This window comes from Diabrotica virgifera, chromosome 6, assembly GCF_917563875.1.
Source record: "Diabrotica virgifera virgifera chromosome 6, PGI_DIABVI_V3a".
Taxonomy (NCBI): domain Eukaryota; kingdom Metazoa; phylum Arthropoda; class Insecta; order Coleoptera; family Chrysomelidae; genus Diabrotica; species Diabrotica virgifera.
Window position 1 is genome coordinate 217320139 of NC_065448.1, and position 18609 is coordinate 217338747.

Here is an 18609-nt window from a genome sequence, read left to right on the forward strand (position 1 = left end):
ACTACAAGTGTACCTTTTAACGTTAAAAACACAAATATTCTCATTTGAAAGCTGTAGAATTATTTAAACAATCTTTATTTAACACGTTAAGCCCCGGACCATCATGACATAATTTTTCTGTCAGACCGGAACATTTTTTTAATAATTTTGAAATAAGAATGTGTATAACTATTTATTTCTATTCTAAAATAAAAACAAAATACATTTTTTAAGTAAAAAAACAGCATGTACCAACAGGGTACACACGGTCTATTTATAATTATTTTTGTAATTTGTTTTAATGTGGACCATGTGTGCCATATTGGCTCACACCAGGAAGATAATCAAATACCTTCTCCCTAAGATATTTTAAGTTTAAAAATACAAAAACAATTTATTTTTTCAAAGAACATGTATGAATATTCACAAAACACTTAACACACATATATGCGGTATTAACGGCACATGCCGGACAAAAAGTGTATACCCTTTTGGCATTCTTCATCGCTGATGCTCTTCCTTCACGGTTCGAAAAGTTCTTGTAACATGCTGAACACCTTCCCCTTTTCTCTTTCTCGTCCAACGTATGCAGAGTTGTTAAAGAGTTTTCAGAAGTTGTTAAAGAGTTTTCAGAAGTTGTTTGAGGCATTAAAAGACTTTGAACAATCTGTTCACGGAACTCAGTAATTGAGAGATGTTTGCCAGTAACAGATTTGTAGAGAACTAAAGAGTTCACAAGTGCGGTATTTGTTAGTAATTCCACAGCCAATTTACGATACCACTTCATACTTCGTCGAACAGGGGAATTATATGCAGCCTTTTGATCCGACACATCGATAAAAGATTTTGCAGAATTATAGTCAACAATGGTCGATGGTTTGGGAACAGGTCCACGTTTTGTTTGAACATCTATCATCAAAGGAATATCCTTGGTCGTTAAAAACAAAACGTCCCGTTTATCTTTCCATTTTCCGATAACAACTTTTGTATTACTCTGTAGATACTTCATGTCACCTCTTTTTAATTTTGCATTGACTACCGCTTTGGGATTATGTTTCCTATTGGAACGTAATGTTCCGACTAAATGGGTTTTCCTATTATTTAAATCATGAGCCAAGTCAACACTCGTATAAAAATTATCAGTATATAAACTTCTGCCTGTATCTAGAAGCGGTTGCATAAGTTCCATCACCACTCTGGATGCTAACGACTTTTCAGATGGTTGCATCTCTTTTCCACCGTACACTTTAACGGCGTACGTATATCCATCTGCGACGCAAAGTTTAAACAATTTGACTCCATATTTGTGTCTTTTTCCAGGAATGTATTGCAAAAAACTAAGTCTACCACGAAATGGCACCATAGTTTCGTCAATACATAACGATTCTCTAGGAGTACACATTTTCTGAAACTTTTCATTTAGTATTTGTACAAGAGGAGAAATTTTGTAGAGTCTGTTTCCAGGTGGGCAGCTCTCGTTATCTGAAATGTGAAAGAAGTGTAATAATATTTCAAATCGACTTCTACTTATTTCACACATTTTAGAAACTTCATTTTTGTAAAGTAAATTGTTACTCCAATAATTTCTGAGTTTCGGTTTTCTGTCTAACCCCATCCAAATAATGAGAGCCAAAAATCGAAGCAATTCTTTTCTGTCAATTGGTCTCCAGTTACTCATAAGCGAATGTTTCGTTATTGACTCATTTACAATACCAGCGATTATGGTTTGTTCGGCGTATTTATTAGTTTCAGTAACCAACAAATCTTGCACTTGACGGTCGATAAACAGTAGGTAGAAATCTATTGGTTTGTGGTCTGTAAGTTTTGCGAGTTCTTCCTGATTTATTCCTGAAGTAAATGATAGTTCGAACTTATTGAGATCATCTGGATTTGGCACATCGCTCCATGTTATTTTATTTCTTGATACAACATCGTCAATAACAGCTTCCAGGCTAACGTTTGCAGATTCAGCTTTTTCTACAAAGCAAAAAAAAAGTAAACTACAAACAGAATTTGTGCATTCCTAAATAACTTACCTATCCTTCTTGTATCAGCCTCCTTTTGGATACAACTAGGACCTGCAGTTATTTTATTTCTTGATACATCGTCAATAACAGCTTCCAGGCTAACGTTTGCAGATTCAGCTTTTTCTACAAAGCAAAAAAAAAGTAAACTACAAACAGAATTTGTGCATTCCTAAATAACTTACCTATCCTTCTTGTATCAGCCTCCTTTTGGATACAACTAGGACCTGCAGTTATTTTATTTCTTGATACATCGTCAATAACAGCTTCCAGGCTAACGTTTGCAGATTCAGCTTTTTCTACAAAGCAAAAAAAAAGTAAAGTACAAACCGAATTTGTGCATTCTTAAATAATTTACCTATCCTTCTTGTATCAGCCTCCTTTTGGTTAGAACTAGAACCTGCAGTAAATTCTTTGCAATTTTGTGTTTGTTTGCAAATTTTAGCTTTTTTTCTACGAGACTCATATTCACTACTGTATGAGTCTGAAGAACCATCAGTAACATTTTCATTGTACACTGGATCGGCATCAGAATCATAAAACGTACTTTCAGACATACTACTATCACTAAAGTCACTCTCCTCAGCAAGTCTGCGAAGTTCGTCTTCCGATAGTCCTTTACGGAACATTATCTTATTTTTTAGTTCCACTTTTTAACAAAAAACTGAAGAGAAAATAGTGTTAGCCTCGTTAAACGTTCGAACCGATACTGACTGAAGCATGTTAGAAATTATAACCTAACCTGTTTGTGAACACGTGGTTTAACGGACCAACCTCTGATTTTGTTTACCACAGACCGTTTACACACATTTATACATAAAGGGTCGTTTAAACACAGCGATAAATCAAACAACTTATCAAGGTCAATCGAGTTGTTGCAACTTATCATTGTGTGTAAACGGTGCATCGCACAACTTATCAAAGTTGGAGTTGGGTTGAAGGTGGTATCGCATTGAATCGCAGCGTCTAAACAGTGTTTCAACTTGTCATCACAACTAGTTGCTGTGACTTATCGTTGTGTTTAAACGACGCTTAAGAAAGCACGGCAAATGCGATCCTCGACGAGCCACGGCATTAGGAACACGACACTTCGCTGTGGCCTGATAGGTACACACGGTCCCAGATAAAACTAGAGTGTGTGCCAGTGTGGTACACATGGGGCTTAACGTGTTAAACAAATTAAAAATTTTTGTTATAATAAATAAATAAATTTATTATAACAAAACAAAAGCAACTTTGACGTTTAATAATGCATTAGTTAGATGGCTCTACTCGAGTTACTTGGGAACAAAAAAAGAATGAAGAAAATTGCTCCATGGGAAGCCGAGAAAATTTTTTAACGTACTTATACCGATTTTGAACTTTGAGATTACATTTTCTCCAATCTAATTTTTGATTGGAATTTTGCTATTTTTGGCAATTTTCACTCGTAATATCGATAGTTTTTATTATAATAAAATATGTTATTGAGTATTTTAAAGATATGAAAATTGGTGTGGAGGAAAAGAACCGAAATAAAAAGGTGATGGTTCGAAAATTATGATTCTATTGTTTATATCTTTGCCGTAAATGCCAGTCAACTTTGACCGCTTGTATCTCAGGAACCACTCATCACAATTAAACGTTTTTTATTTTAAAAGAAGCTTCATGCCGCTTTTTTTTTCAATATCGTTTTCACGATTTAATTTAATTTAATATTTATCGAGATATTCTATTTGTTTATAGGCAAAAAAATTGTTTATAATTTTAAAATATTCCTGAGGCCGCTTAAATAGTTCGATTTCAATTATGTAAAGTACATTAGATAGGTACAGCTTCTTTTTATACAAAAATCGTAGTTATTCTTATATATCATAATTATTGTGGTTATTATAGCGACCGTAAAATTTTAATTAACAATTCAATTGTTGCTAAACTGTTCATTCAATTTCCATCGGCTTCTGGAATTGTAATCTTTACGAAAATAGCTTTTATATTACCAAGTTATTTAATTATTGATAAACAGTTACTTATCTAAAATTTTAGTTGAAAATTAAAGATTTTCTTGGAAAAACCCGCATTTTCCGGGGAAAATTTTCGTCAAAGTAAATCGGGAAAAACACGTCGTCTCTATGCAGAATTTAATTACGGTGAATTTTTATTTGGCTGTTTTTGGTGTAAAGTTAAAATCTTAAAAATTGAAAAAAAAAACACGATTTTCGGGCGCCATTTTGTTTATAAAAAAGTAGCACACTATCTGCGGACTTTGCATACCTATACAGGGTGAGGCAAATAAAGGGCCTATTAGCAATATCTCGAGAACTACAGGCAACAGAATCATGAAAATTTGAATTAAGTGGTTTCGAAGAGTCATCTGTTTAATGAAAATATTTTCATCTATTTGCTACTTCCGGTTATACCGGAAGTTGCTTATAACTTCGTTTTTTTAAATAGGACACCCTGTATATTTTTGCATTTTTGGATTCTCTTCGATGTCTTTTTTCGTAAATATGAGGTTTTGTAATGTTATACAGGGTATTTTAAAAGATATTTACTTTTATTTATTAATTTCCTAGCAATATTCACACCCTGTAGAATTGTAGTAGTTTGACATCCAAAACTTTACTTAAGCTCAAATGATTTTTAATATAGTCTACTATTGTTAAGAATCATTAGTATAGCTAAATTTTTAATTTTAGTATACAGGGCTGGTCGAAACACGGAATGAGTATTTTCTGAGTTTTCTTAAATGGAACACCCTATATTTTAGTATTGTAATGAAATGATATTTTATGGTAATTTTTTATTTTTTAAGCATTCCCTATACCTAACTGCTTTATTTTGTGCTTAATTGTTAATCGCACCAACAATCTTAACTACGTAAGTATTTTGATAGCTAAGCTATTATTGGTAATTGTAGGGATCAGTCTGGATTAATATGTATTTATTTCTGAAAAAATTTTTTTGATTAAATAATTTCACGGCCAACCTAATAAAATTTTACGTATTTTTTGTTGCAATTAATGTTTATCTTGAATCACCAATAACTCACAAATTAAAACAGTTAGGTATAGGGAATACTTATAAAATAAAAAAGTACCATGAAATATTATTTCATTACAATACTAAAATACAGGGTGTTCCATTTAAGAAAACTCAGAAAATATTCATTCCGAGTTTCGACCAACCCTGTATACTAAAATTTCAAGATGAGCGATACTAATGATTCTTAACAATAATAGACTATATTAAAAATCACTTGAACTTAAGCAGAGTTTTTAATGTCAAACTATTACAATTCTACAGGGTGTGAATGTTGCTACGAAATTAATAAAAAAAAACGTAAATATCTCTTAAAATACCCTGTATAAACATTACAAAACCTCATATTTTAAGAAAGAAGATATTGAGGAGCATTCAAAAATGTAAAAATATACATGGTGTCCCATTTAAAACAAACGAAGTTATAAGCAACTTCCGGTATAACCGGAAGTAGCAAATAGATGAAAATATTTTCATTTAATAGATCGTCCTTTAAAACCCACTTATTCCAATTTTCATGATTCTGTTGCCTTTAGTTCTCGAGATATTTCTAATAGGCCAGTTATCTGCCTCACCCTATATATTATTAATATTTACAATCATAAGATTCGATTCCAGCAATAAAATTGCTGGTAAATAACTTTTCCTTGTATTTTGCTAATTAGCCCAGAGTAATTGGAGACCACCGGCTAAACGTTCATAAATCTAAATAACAGATTTAAGTATGTATAATAGAAATATTCGTGTCATTTGAAAATATACTATACAAAAATTACAATAAACCAATAAAGGTGCACTAGAAATAAACAAAGACACGTTGACTCTTGACTCTTACCAGGAGCAGTTCCGAATCATGATTTACAATGTATAGGTAAACTTTGCAAATCATTATTTGAGGCAAAGATAGGCAAAATGCCCTCACTCCCAGAATTCAATATATTTATGTATTTTTTTACGTTCTATACAATTAAAAAATGAGATAACGCGGATTTTTAGGTCTCCACCCCCCTTACCCCTCCCCCTACAGCCAAAAAGGTAGATTTTTAGATTTAATTTTTTTTAGTTGGGTTGCAATTGATTTAAAAATTTCAAAAAATTCACACATGTATCTGAGACTTTTACAAAACATGTCCATTTTTTATGGATCCCTAGGTCGAGTGTACATAACCTCAAAATTTTTTTTAACTTTTTTAAAGCTTATAACTTTTTCTTGGACGGGGCTGCAGGTCCGATTTTTTTTGCATTTTGTGTATTTTATCAAAAGCTATCTCTCTGATTTTTTTCAGATTTTTCCGTTACCTGCGCCATCTTGAAAAATCCGGAAAACTGTTTTTTTTTAGGGGGTTTTTGGGGATTTTCTCCATTTTATAGACTGCAACATAGATCAACTCAAGGTTTTGTTAATAGATTATGTAGAATTTGAAATAACTGAGTATTTTAGGACTATCAAAAATTGGGCAAAACACCCCAAGCCCCCCAAAAACCATGTTTTTTTAAGTTATATAAGGGTTTTTGTTGGCTTAATGATATTTTTTGAGGTCGATACAGCCTAAAAATTTTGAATTTTTTTCATTTTTTTACTTTATATGTGATTAAAAAATAAGACTAATCGCATTTTTAGCCCACCACCCCCTCCCCCTGCCCCCACAAAAACGACAATTCTTCTATTTTTTTTTTATTTAGTTAAGTTGCAATTAATTTAAACATTTTATGAGGCTTCTAAAAAACATATCTATTTTTTATAGACCCGTAGGTCAAGTGTACACATAACCTCAAAATTCCTTTTTTATTTTTTTAAAACGTATTTTTGACTTCGATCGATACTTGTTTTATCGATATTTTTTAGAACGTCCAATGAATTGTACATCTCTCTCGCGGACGACCGCCTCAATACGTGCTTAGCGCTCATTTTTAATTATTAAAATTAATAGTTAGTAATAAAATAATGACAAAAATTTCTTCAGGCTCTTGTAGGGGGGGCTTTAAACTTTCATTTGGTCACTTTCTGACTTTCCTAATAATAATTTTTAATCGAGTTATTAAGCCTTGAAAATGGCCATTTTCGCCTTTTTCAAATTTTAAATCGCGTGTAACTCGACAACAGTCAATTTTAGAGCAAGATCACAAGAGACCTTTTTTGTTCAGGTTGATCCAGATAATCTAAAACAGATTTGTCCGAAGTGATAAAATTGATTTTTTGAATTCGTTTAAAAAATTGTTTAAACAATTTTCCGACCGCGGTACAGGTGAATTTGCTTAAAGGACCTGTTTTTGAGTAAGTTTGTGCAAAAAAACGAATCGGAATAATTTACCTAACGGGGACAAGCATACGTCGTGGACTATTTGCATTATGAGCCAAATGCAGATGGTTTGGAAAACATTAAACGATAGATATCTATGTCTTGTATATATCTTGTAGATGCGAGTTGCGCAATCGGCAACATAACCATAGGCTGTTCTGTTGTTCGCATGTAGCTGTCATAGTATAATATTTATGGCATGGAAGATATTCTACAAAAATCATCATGCCAGCAGAATATCTTGCAAAACTGTTTGACAATACAGATGTTATACCTGTAATAGACGAAGACAGCGATGAAGACTTTAGAACTGTTAAGTGTAATACCAACGAATATAACTCTCCGAATACTCTATGAATATACCTATACGGAGCTATATATTCTTTGGTAATACTTTCCTCATTCATTTTATGGTGTTTTATGCAGAGCCTATTTTACTTCAAATCAGACCCGAGGCACTACACAATTTTCGGGCCCCTAAATATAATTTAATAATAATAATAATTTTTTTAAATGTATTAATTATTTAATAGAAATATAGTTTCACAAGAAAATAAAAGTTTTATTAACAATCAATAAAATTTATATTTAAACAATTAAACATTGCTTGAGGGGATAGGCGCAAACTTTCGGTTTCAATGCTATTTAAATGCATTCGTTTTTTTTTCGAAGCCTGAGAAAACTAATAAGTATTTTTGAAAAATTTAAACGCAGAATGAAAGATTACTTTACTACCAGGGCCGAAAATCCCTGAAATCTTCGATAATGTTTATTTTAATAAGTTACAGGGGTGAAAAAAAGAGAAAATTGAGTGTGATTTTTAATTTTAAATACATATCTTATTCAAAAGAAACTTTTTCTTTACTCGAAGGAACATTCGGCCCTCGGTAATAATGTAATATTTCATTGTGCGTCAATTTTTTTTTTTAAATATGTATTAGTTTTTTGAGGATTCGAAGAAATGAATGCATTTAAAGAGCATTAAAGCCGAAAGTTTGCGCCGAAACTTAATTATAACTCTTATGGTTATCATTAATTTATCATTGCTTGTTCGTAAAATGAAAGAATTTTGAAAATTTGTTTTGTTATCGTAATAAACATGTTTTGTTTGGTGATCTTTCCGGGCCCCATTCAAATACGGGCCCGAGGCAGGTGCCTCACGGGCCTAGTAGTAAAATAGGCCCTGGTTTTATGTGGCAGTAAACGTGAAGCAAAGTGTCATTATAGGTAGAGATACATATAGGTTATGTAGATGGTACAAGCAGATGTTTGAATAATTAGAATATGTATAATGTAAGGTAATATTAGGGTACCTACTAAATACAAACTAATGAACAAAGGACAAAATGTTTTGATTCACAAAACTACAAGAAGTATGATATATTAAAATGTACTTTTTGTAATTTATAATTTAATAATTATTAACTATTCTAAATGGGAAATAAGCCACAATTTAACTAAAAAATGATTTTATTAAGGTTTCGACGTCCACCACGTTGTAAAAATACAAAATATTAATAAATTAAACAAAAATATAGCTTGGTAAAAAATCTTATCTTAAAAATATCTAATAATTTAATTTAATCTGACTTATTTATATAGATCGCCCCGAACCCTTTTTTCAGTGCGTCACAGATTATCGAATTCTCTCTAACGCATTACATATGGAAAATAAAATCATTTTTTAGTTAAATTGTGGCTTATTTTCCATTTAGAATAGTTAATTACAAAAATGCCACAAAGAAATAGCTTTAGAACATTTTCGATTTAATTGCAAGCCAACTTAAAAAAATAAAATCGAAAAATTTACGTTTTTGGCTGTGGGGAGGGGTAATAGGGGAAGTGGGCTAAAATTGCGGTGAGTCATAATTTTTTAATCACATAGAACTTAAAAAAATAAAATAAATATTCAGGCTGTATCGACCTCAAAAAATATGATTAGACCCGCAAAAGCCTTACAAAACTTTAACTAAATAAAAAAATAAAAGAAATGATGTTTTTGTGGGGGCAGGGGGAGGGGTTGGTGGGCTAAAAATGCGATGAGTCTTATTTTTTAATCACAAAGTAAAACAATGAAAAAAATTCAAAATTTTTAGGCTGTATCGATCTCAAAAAATATCATTAAGCCAACAAAAACCCTTATATAACTTAAAAAAAAAACATTGTTTTTGGGGGGCTTGGGGTATTTTGCCCAATTTTTGATAGTCGTAAAATACTCAGTTATTTCAAATTCTACATAATCTATTAACAAAACCTTGAGTTGATCTATGTTGCAGTCTATAAAATGGAGAAAATCCCCAAAAACCCCCTAAAAAACAGTTTTCCGGATTTTTCAAGATGGCGCAGGTAACGGAAAAATCTGAAAAAAATCAGAGAGATAGCTTTTGATAAAATTTACAAAATGCAAAAAAATTGGACCTGCAGCCCCCTCCAAGAAAAAGTTATAAGCTTTAAAAAAGTTAAAAAAATTTTGAGGTTATGTACACTCGACCTACGGGTCCATAAAAAATGGACATGTTTTGTAAAAGTCTCAGATACATGTGTGAATTTTTTGAAATTTTTAAATCAATTGCAACCCAACTAAAAAAAAATAAATCTAAAAATCTACCTTTTTGGCTTCGGGGGGGGGGGGGGGGGAAGCGATCTAAAAATCCGCGTTATCTCATTTTTTAATTGCATAGAACGTAAAAAAATAAATATATTGAATTCTGGGAGTGAGGGCATTTTGCCTATCTTAACGGGGGTACCCTTTACAATGTACATACATTGTAAATCGTGATTTAGGAGTGCTCCTTGTAACATTCAACGTGTCTTGGTTTGTTTATTTCTTAGTGCATCTTAATTATTGTGATTTTAGTATAAATATGGTCATCATCATTCTCTTTGCCTTACCCCTATGCGGGGTCGGCTTCCCTAATTGCATTTCTCCACACAATTCTATCTTGGGGCATATCAATGTTAATCCCCTTTACCAACATGTCCTGCCTGATCGTCTCCCCCCAGGTCTTGTTTGGTCTTCCTCTCCTACTCCTTCCAGGAATCTGCACTTCAGCTATTCTTCGTATTGGGTGATTAACGTCTCGACGTTGAACATGACCAAACCATCTTAACCTATGCTCTCTTATTTTGACATCAATTGGTGCCACACCTAGACTTCCCCTAAGATACTCATTTCTAATTTTATCCTTCTTTGTCACTCCACTCATCCATCTAAGCATTCTGATTTCCGCCACATGCATTCGTTGTTCCTCTTTCTTTTTCGCTGCCCAACATTCAGTTCCGTAGATCATAGCCGGTCTTATGGCTGTTTTATAGAATTTTCCCTTCAGCTTCATTGGAATTTTTCTGTCACACAACACATCACTCGCTTCTTTCCACTTCATCCATCCAGTCCTAATTCTACTGCATGCATCTCCATCTATTTCTCCATTACTCTGTAATACCGATCCTAGGTAGTTAAAACTATTGCTTTTCACAATCATTTCACCATCCAAAGATACCATTTTATTTGTAGTAGCTCCATCTTTAAATGAACATTCCAAATACTCTGTTTTTGTCCTACTAAGTTTTAAACCTTTTTCCTCCAGAGCTTGTCTCCACTGTTCCAGTTTTTGTTCCAAGTCTCTTTCACTATTTCCTACTAACACGACATCATCAGCATACATTAAGCACCATTGAATGTTACCCTGTAGTTTCGCTATCTGGTCCAAAACTAATGAGAATAAATACGGACTAAGCACAGAGCCTTGGTGCAATCCTACTTTCACATGAAATTTATCAGTCTCTCCCACACATGTCCTAACACTAGTCGTTACTCCCTCATACATATCCCTCACAATCTTTACATATTCACCAGGGACTCCTTTCTTATTGAGTGCCCACCACAGAATCTCTCGAGGAACTCTATCATATGCTTTCTCAAGATCAATGAATACCACATGAGCGTTTGTTTCTTTACTCCTGTATTTTTCCATCAACTGCCTTATAATGAAAATTGCATCTGTTGTTGATCTACCCTGCATAAAGCCAAATTGATTCTCGGATATTTCGGTCTCTTCACGTATCCGTCTATCAATTACTCTTTCCCATATTTTCATGGTGTGGCTAAGCAGTTTTATAGCCCTGTAGTTTGTACATTGTTGTATATCTCCCTTGTTTTTGTAAACAGGTACCAGTATACTGCTTCTCCATGCGTCTGGCATTTGTCCAACTTCGATCATTCTATTAAATAGACCTGCTAGCCACCTTGTTCCTGTCTCTCCCAATGCTCTCCATACTTCCCCAGGAATATCATCTGGTCCTACCGCTTTTCCTTTCTTTATTTTTTGAAGCGCTTGATCCACTTCCTCGTTGGTTATTTTGGTGACCATTGCTGCTACTGTCTCCGTTGACTCTACAGGATGTCTGTCAAATTCTTCATTTAATAAGCTGTCAAAGTACTTTCTCCATCTCTTTTTGACATCCCTTTCGTGAACTAGTATTTTATTATTTTCATCTCGGATACATCTAATCTGATTAAAATCTATTGCTTTCTTTGATCGTATAGGTTTGAATACGCTTCTGCTTTGGCTTTTACTACTGCTACTTTCGCTTCCTTTTTCGCCACCATATAGTTTTGAAGATCTGTGTCGGATCTGGTTTCTTGCCACTTTTTATATGCCTTTTTCTTGCCACTTTTAGTATTATTTAAATTAATCTATATGTACTTAATAATTAGGTGTCTTATGTTAGAATACCTACATTTCTGCATTTTGATTTCATGTATGAATCTGCTGATATATTTTAACTTCAAGAAAGAAGATAATGTTGAATTTTGTCAACAGATAGTTTTCTCATAGGTAGTAAGTAGTAAAATCGGTTCACACCAACATGTCATTTTTAAGAAGAATACTTCCGAAATTCGTAGTTCTTAGAACTTAAAAAACATCTTAAAAATTACATTTATTAATTTCTTGGAAGTTCGCATTCTCCCATTCCCCACCTTCTCAATCTCTTACGTCACTCATCAATTTATTCTCTCTAGTAAATAGAAACGACACAGCGATATACGAAACGAGCGAGTGCGAGTGAGCGCGCATGTCGGAGCAACCTTGCGAGTTTATAAAAGCGGTTTCGCTAAACGTGCCTCACTTCATTTGTTTCAAGTAAATACAGTGACTGGACTGGCGTATTTTTATTGTTCGATAAGGTTTTTGTGGTTTATTGTTGTACTGTGACAATTATAAAAGGAACAGTTTTTTTCAAGGTTACAGTTTTTGTCGGTCAACTTCTGTTATGTCGCAGTTAGTGCCTTTTTTAAATTTCGGTTTGGACTGTAGGTATAGTGCCGATGATAGTGATTTTTTGTATAACAACTGCGAATTTGTTGATAAATCCAAAATGGTAAGAATATTTTTTTAATTTGAATAGTTTATACATATTGCCAACTTATCATATACCAATAAAATAGTTATGAAACAAATACGAGAATTATATGGACTAGAACTAGAATAGAAGAACATAATAACGAAAATAATCAAACCGATTAAAGGCAGAAAGGAATAGTAAAAACATGATTAAGATAGAAAAGACATGATATACATAGATAAGAGAAGAGGGTATGATATACATAAAAACAAAATAGGACTTTTCAACGCTTCTCATTTGTTTCGGGAACTTGTCATAAATATATTATGTTGTATAATCTGTGTATAATATTAATATACGACATAAGAATATGACAAGTGCCCGAAACAAATAAGAAGCCTTGAAAAGCCCAATTTAATACTATTAAAAATAATGTCAAATTATTCTTGTCAAACTTACAGAACATTTTAAATGACAGGTTAGATTTTTAGTGTTTTTTGGCAACAATTGTATACAAATAGATCAACTGTATTTTTTGGTTTGGAGTTTTTCAATAATTGTGAATATTTGAAATGATGATGGTGCTATTTTTAAGTATTATGCAATATGGGTTAAAACATGGAAATTACTTTATTGAAATGTACATGTATTTGTTTTAACTGACTTGTATTGTGCTGTGTAATCTTACTACAATCTTATCACTCGTTTTTTATTTTGGTTCTTGACACTGACATTATCATGTGTTTGAGATGTACAGGTTGTTTGGAATGGTATTGTTAAATGTGATTTTGGCGATTGGAATTTATTTTTTGATACACAAAATTTAAATATTGTGATCTCCGTGTTTCTAGTTATGATATAAATATTGCTGATGTGTTTCTGTTTTCTTTTTTTGTAGTGGTTTCAGGCATAATTTTTTTTCATTCACAAGTTTTACATCTCTAATTCTAATAACCTATCTTCGTCGATTGTTTTCTTCGTATTTTATTTATCACTTGATTTCTACTTTTTGTTTTTACTCTTTGTGTTAATAATTTGGCTCTTCTAATGTATTTGGAATTAGAGCATGGGCGCCGCAAGGATTATTTTCAGGGGGTGCATGTGAGTATACAGGGTGTCCCCGAAAATAGTGCGTTCATTAAAGGTATAGGTAGAAGGCACAATGCAGAGCAAAGTCTTAACATTTTTTTCTAAATTCAGCCGATTGACCCAAAAATGAATATACATTTTGATATGCAAACTGAAGTCTGACAACGACTTGTAATTCAAAGACAGTCACAATCACAATTAGGGATTCCAATGAACTGTCAGTGGTGGTCGGTGGATGGCTAAACTGACATGGCCATAGACACAGTTAAGGGGGGTGGTCATGATGTATGTAATGTTTACATTGAATATTGACAAATTTGTAAAGAATATCCTGTTTGGTTTTGTTTTTTTGTTAATTGTGTAGCGAAATTTGTGAAATTGTGATAGCAAATTAAATATGAAGTGGTTTAAACATTGGATACGCCTATGGATGACAGTTTCGCCATCCAGCAGCCATATTATATCACGTGATTTGGAATGCCTAATAGGGCTTTTCATCGATTGTCATTTGTTTCGAGCTTCTGTCATGTGTCACATAATATTAATATATCTACGTCATACGTTATTGGTATCTACCAATGATACAAACCAAAGACGTATGACGTAGATATATTACTATTATGTGACACATGACAGAAGCTCGAAACAAATGACTGTGAATGAAAAGCCCTATAGTAGGTTTGTAGGTCAGTGGTTGTATCTGGTAGGTAAAATAATGTAAATATCAACCAAAACCAAGCAGGGGTCTAGTGTTTACATTTTTTCACCCTGTCCGTGGTCGTCCCCTCACATCAAACAAACCAAGAATTTGGTTTGTTTGATGTTATTGACATTGAATATTTGGCATAAGTGGTTATCTAGTTTTATTCTGTACCAAAAGAAGGGGTATTTCTTATTTCTTAACAAGTAGGTATTTTGGGTAATAAACAAATATTATATCCATTACTTTGTAAAGGATACAGAATGGGTAAAGTTTGCAATATTTTCTGAATTACCCAAAACACTAAATGGAGAGGCCTATTTCTTGTAAAATGTTTTGCTGGTACTTCTTGAAGTGCCTTTGCAAATACACCGTGAAATATGCTTCTTTTCATGAGCATTTTTCAGTGCGTCACAAATGATAGAAAAAAAGATAAGTCATTGATAATATACATTTTAGTGACATGACATTTTAGTTAAATCTGACAGTTGTCACATTTTATTTGCAATTTGGCATAAAATCAAATCAATTGTGTTTATTGCATTTATAAAATGGTATTTTCTTTGATTTGAATAAATGTTATAAATGTCACCGACGAAATGTAATTACCGACGTGCGTTTTTTTCTGTCACATGCAATTTAATGCGTTAGAAAGAAATCGAAAAACTGTGACGCACTGAAAGATCCTCATGAGAAAAAGCATACCACGTTTAAAATTACTCCATATTTCAATAGATTTCAGAAAAACATTAGGTACGTAGGTATGTACAAATAATTTTTCCTATGTGCATTTACATTTTTGGAATTAAACCGTAGTTACTTAAGTAAAAGTTATAATTTATGTAAAATTTCTAGCCCTAATTATAAAACCTTAATTAATTCAGACAATAGCAAAAATGCCACATTATTAAAGCAAGAAATAATTATTTTGCCGGTAGGTACCTACCGATGTCAACAACCCCAAAAATCACACCTCAAATAGCAAATAAACAAGGGGTTCCATTAGGTTAAATTTTCAACAGTCACAACTTCTTCTACGCCACGTTGCCATGTCATTTAAATTCATAAAAATAAAAATTCATTTATATGGAGAACAATGTAATTTTTTTCTTGGAAACGGTTAACTTAAGAAAAAATGTTATAGGACTTTTTTGTTCTAAATTGTGTATTATATCCATACCTTAAAGGAACGCACTATTTTCGGGGACATCCTGTATACAGGGTGTCCAGAAACTCTACCGATAAACGAAGACAGGCGATTCTTCAGATAATTTTAAGACAATTTAGCTCAATTCGCCTAGTCCTAAGGGAGTTAGAGTTCTTTGAAGATGGCGTCTTGTAATTAGTTTTTCTTAAATACCTCCAGAACCCTTCAATCTAGAAAAACGAAAATCGGTGCGTATATTTATCTTCCAAAGATAAATCGATTCCATCCATTGCGAATTTCTAGTATCGATCATAGGCGTCCGTTTTGGATGGGGCAACGGATATTTTATCTGATTACTTTTTTTTCTTTAACTTTTAAGCATTTTTGATACTACACCAACGTTTAGTTGGTGTATATTCCCACATGACAGAAACGCGAAGATGGCGCAATGGGAAAGCACTTCGATTTTCGATCGGCGGGATCGATGGGAAGCGGGTTCGATCTCCAATGCAAGTTACTATTTCTTTATTTTTTTTACACATTTTATGATTGTAAGTATATTATATAATTTTTTTCAGAAAATACTTATTTAGTTAAAATTTTTGCCAACAATTATTGTTCAGAAATCATTTCTTTGTGGCATTTTTCAATGTGTTTGTGTGTGTTTTATTCTTTTATTTTTTCAATTTTTGGTATTGTTTTAATAAAAATTTTTGGAAAGTAGTACTTAAGTATTAAAATTAGTTTAATAGTTAAATTAAATATAAATAAACTGTATATTGATTTCGTTGAAATCATAATATGTATAGAAGTATAACTTCTTACGTGCGTACAATACAAAGTACACACATTCTTTTTTTATTTCTGTCTGCGTGTGACGTGCCACGCAACGTCCCGCGAGCTACCTGTTTAGTACGTCGTTGCTTTATAATATGTACATAAATCTGTGCATAAATGCATGTTTGATATTGTTTTTGCTTATTTATTAATGTTATGGAAACGAAATTTAGAACTAGAACAGTCGTTTCCCAATTTGAAGCAGTCAAAGTGCGCTCTAAATAAACAAAACAATCACGCCTCTTCCACACAACGAAATAATTCTCGTTTTGGCTTCTGACACGTCGTTTACTACAACATTAAGTATTATTAGCAAATTTTTATGTTTGTACCACAAATTTAATGACAATCACTCAGTTACAATTTTTTGTTTGTATACCACAAATTTAATGATGTATTATTCTCGCATTTTTTAAAGGTAAATGTCGTGATTATAGTTGTTTGCGATTTGATAATTTGCTACGCAAATGTAATATAAATTACGCAAATTGGCTTGACATTGTTGGGATACCAAGACTCTAAAAATTACTTCAATTATGCTAAATTCCAAATAAATTTGGCACCGGCGATTAAAACTTAAAACCTCCAAAAAGTCAAAATCTTTTAATAATCTTGTGGGACTAGGAGATGACATACCTAAAAGTTGACTAGTTCCCAACATGCCCTAATAAGATAGTTAATAGAATTTTTATTCAATCATTACAGGGTGTTTGGTAAAGAATGTGCCATAGCTTTACCTTAGATTCTTGAGGTTAAAATAGGTCGATTTAAGTTAACTTACCTTAGTACAAAAGTTGATAATAACCAAAATACAGGGTGTCAAAGTTGAACTTTAATTTTATATATTTTTGAATATTTCCTGACAGGCATAGGACAACAACACGAAATTTGGTAAGTGGTGCTGGTATTGTACAATCTACTAAATTATGTTAAACGTTTCTGGCTATTACCAGAGGCCTACGACGGGAGAACGTGACCCTTCTTAAATTCTACGCCACTGGCGGAATTGCTATTTTAGTGCAATTTTTTGATTCTCTAATACTTTCTATGTGAAAATCATACTCTTCATTCGTAACGATTAAGTCATTAGTTTTCGAGATATTTGAAGCTAAAAACGAAGGAGCATAATACATTCATCAAAATAAGTGTACCTTTTCATTTTTAACTTCAAATATCTCGGAAACTAATGACTTTATCGTTACAAATGAAGAGTATATTATTTGCATAGAAAGTATTGGAGAATCTAAAAATTATGCTAAAATAGCAGTTTCATCAGTGGCGTAGAATTTGGGAAGGGTGAACCATTCACTGTCCCCTGTCGTACGCCTCTGGTAAGTATCCAGAAACGATTATTTAACATAATTTAGTAGGGTATACAGTACCTACACTTTCTGCCAAGTATCACATGGATATGTCAAATTATTTTAAAGTATTATTTTTGTTTTAAATTTATTCTTTATTTAAAACTTTAAGAACTATGTGCGCCCGGTACTACAAAACTATTTAACATATCCTTATGGTACTTGGCAGAAAGTGTAGGTACTGTACACTTGTACACCCTACTAAATTATGTTAAATATGTAATCGTTTGTGGTTAATACCAGAGACGTACGACAGGGGAAAGTGAATGGTTTACCCTTCCCAAATTCTACGCCACTGATGGAACTGATATTTTAGCATAATTTTTAGATTCTCCAATACTTTCTATGCAAATAATATCCTCTTCATTCGTAACGATAAAGTCATTAGTTTTAGAGATATTTGAAGTTAAAAATGAAAAGGCACACTTATTTTGATTAATATTTATGTTCCTTCGTTTTTAGCTTCGAATACCTCGAAAACAAATGGCTTTATCGTTACGAATGAAGAGTATGTTATTTACATAGAAAGTATTGAAGAATCAAAAAATTGCACTAAAATAGAAATTCAGCCAGTGGCGTAGAAATTGGGAAGGGTCAACCATTCACGTTCCCCCGTCGTACGCTTCTGGTAGTAGCCAGAAACGTTTAACATAATTTAGTAGGGTGTACAGTACCAGCACCACTTACCAAATTTCGTGTTGTTCAGATGGGACATGAATTAAAAATTTGTAAAACCACAAAAACGATGGCTAGACGACAGAAAAGCAAAAATGGGGAGAAAGTGGCAGCAAATAACACAAAACAG

At 32.7% G+C, this 18609-nt stretch overlaps 2 protein-coding genes across 6 annotated transcripts in view; one reads left to right on the forward strand and one right to left on the reverse strand.

The window, feature by feature from the left end:
* LOC126887246 (transcription factor kayak) overlaps window positions 1-18609 on the forward strand; it is a 225338-nt gene that overhangs the window by 78999 nt on the left and 127730 nt on the right. Inside the window, exon 1 of one of the 3 annotated variants that reach the window (XM_050654656.1) lies at window positions 12458-12706. The exons of the other annotated variants lie outside the window; for them this stretch is intronic. Coding sequence (XP_050510613.1) covers window positions 12599-12706 — 108 coding nt within the window. The 5' untranslated portion in view covers window positions 12458-12598. Of the gene's footprint in view, window positions 1-12457; window positions 12707-18609 lie in introns of those variants that run through there. 3 annotated transcript variants of the gene reach the window in all.
* On the reverse strand, window positions 91-2813 carry LOC126887245 (piggyBac transposable element-derived protein 4-like). Of its 3 annotated transcripts, XM_050654652.1 has the most exons (4): window positions 2362-2813; window positions 2189-2302; window positions 2016-2129; window positions 91-1956 (listed from the first exon to the last, which is right to left on the reverse strand). In XM_050654652.1, exons 1-4 carry the CDS (start codon window positions 2630-2632, stop codon window positions 374-376), a joined length of 2082 nt encoding a protein of 693 aa, XP_050510609.1. In that variant the 5' UTR covers window positions 2633-2813; the 3' UTR covers window positions 91-373. The 3 variants fall into 3 exon arrangements, with proteins under 3 accessions (XP_050510609.1, XP_050510611.1, XP_050510610.1); XM_050654654.1 differs by lacking the exon at window positions 2189-2302; XM_050654653.1 differs by lacking the exon at window positions 2016-2129.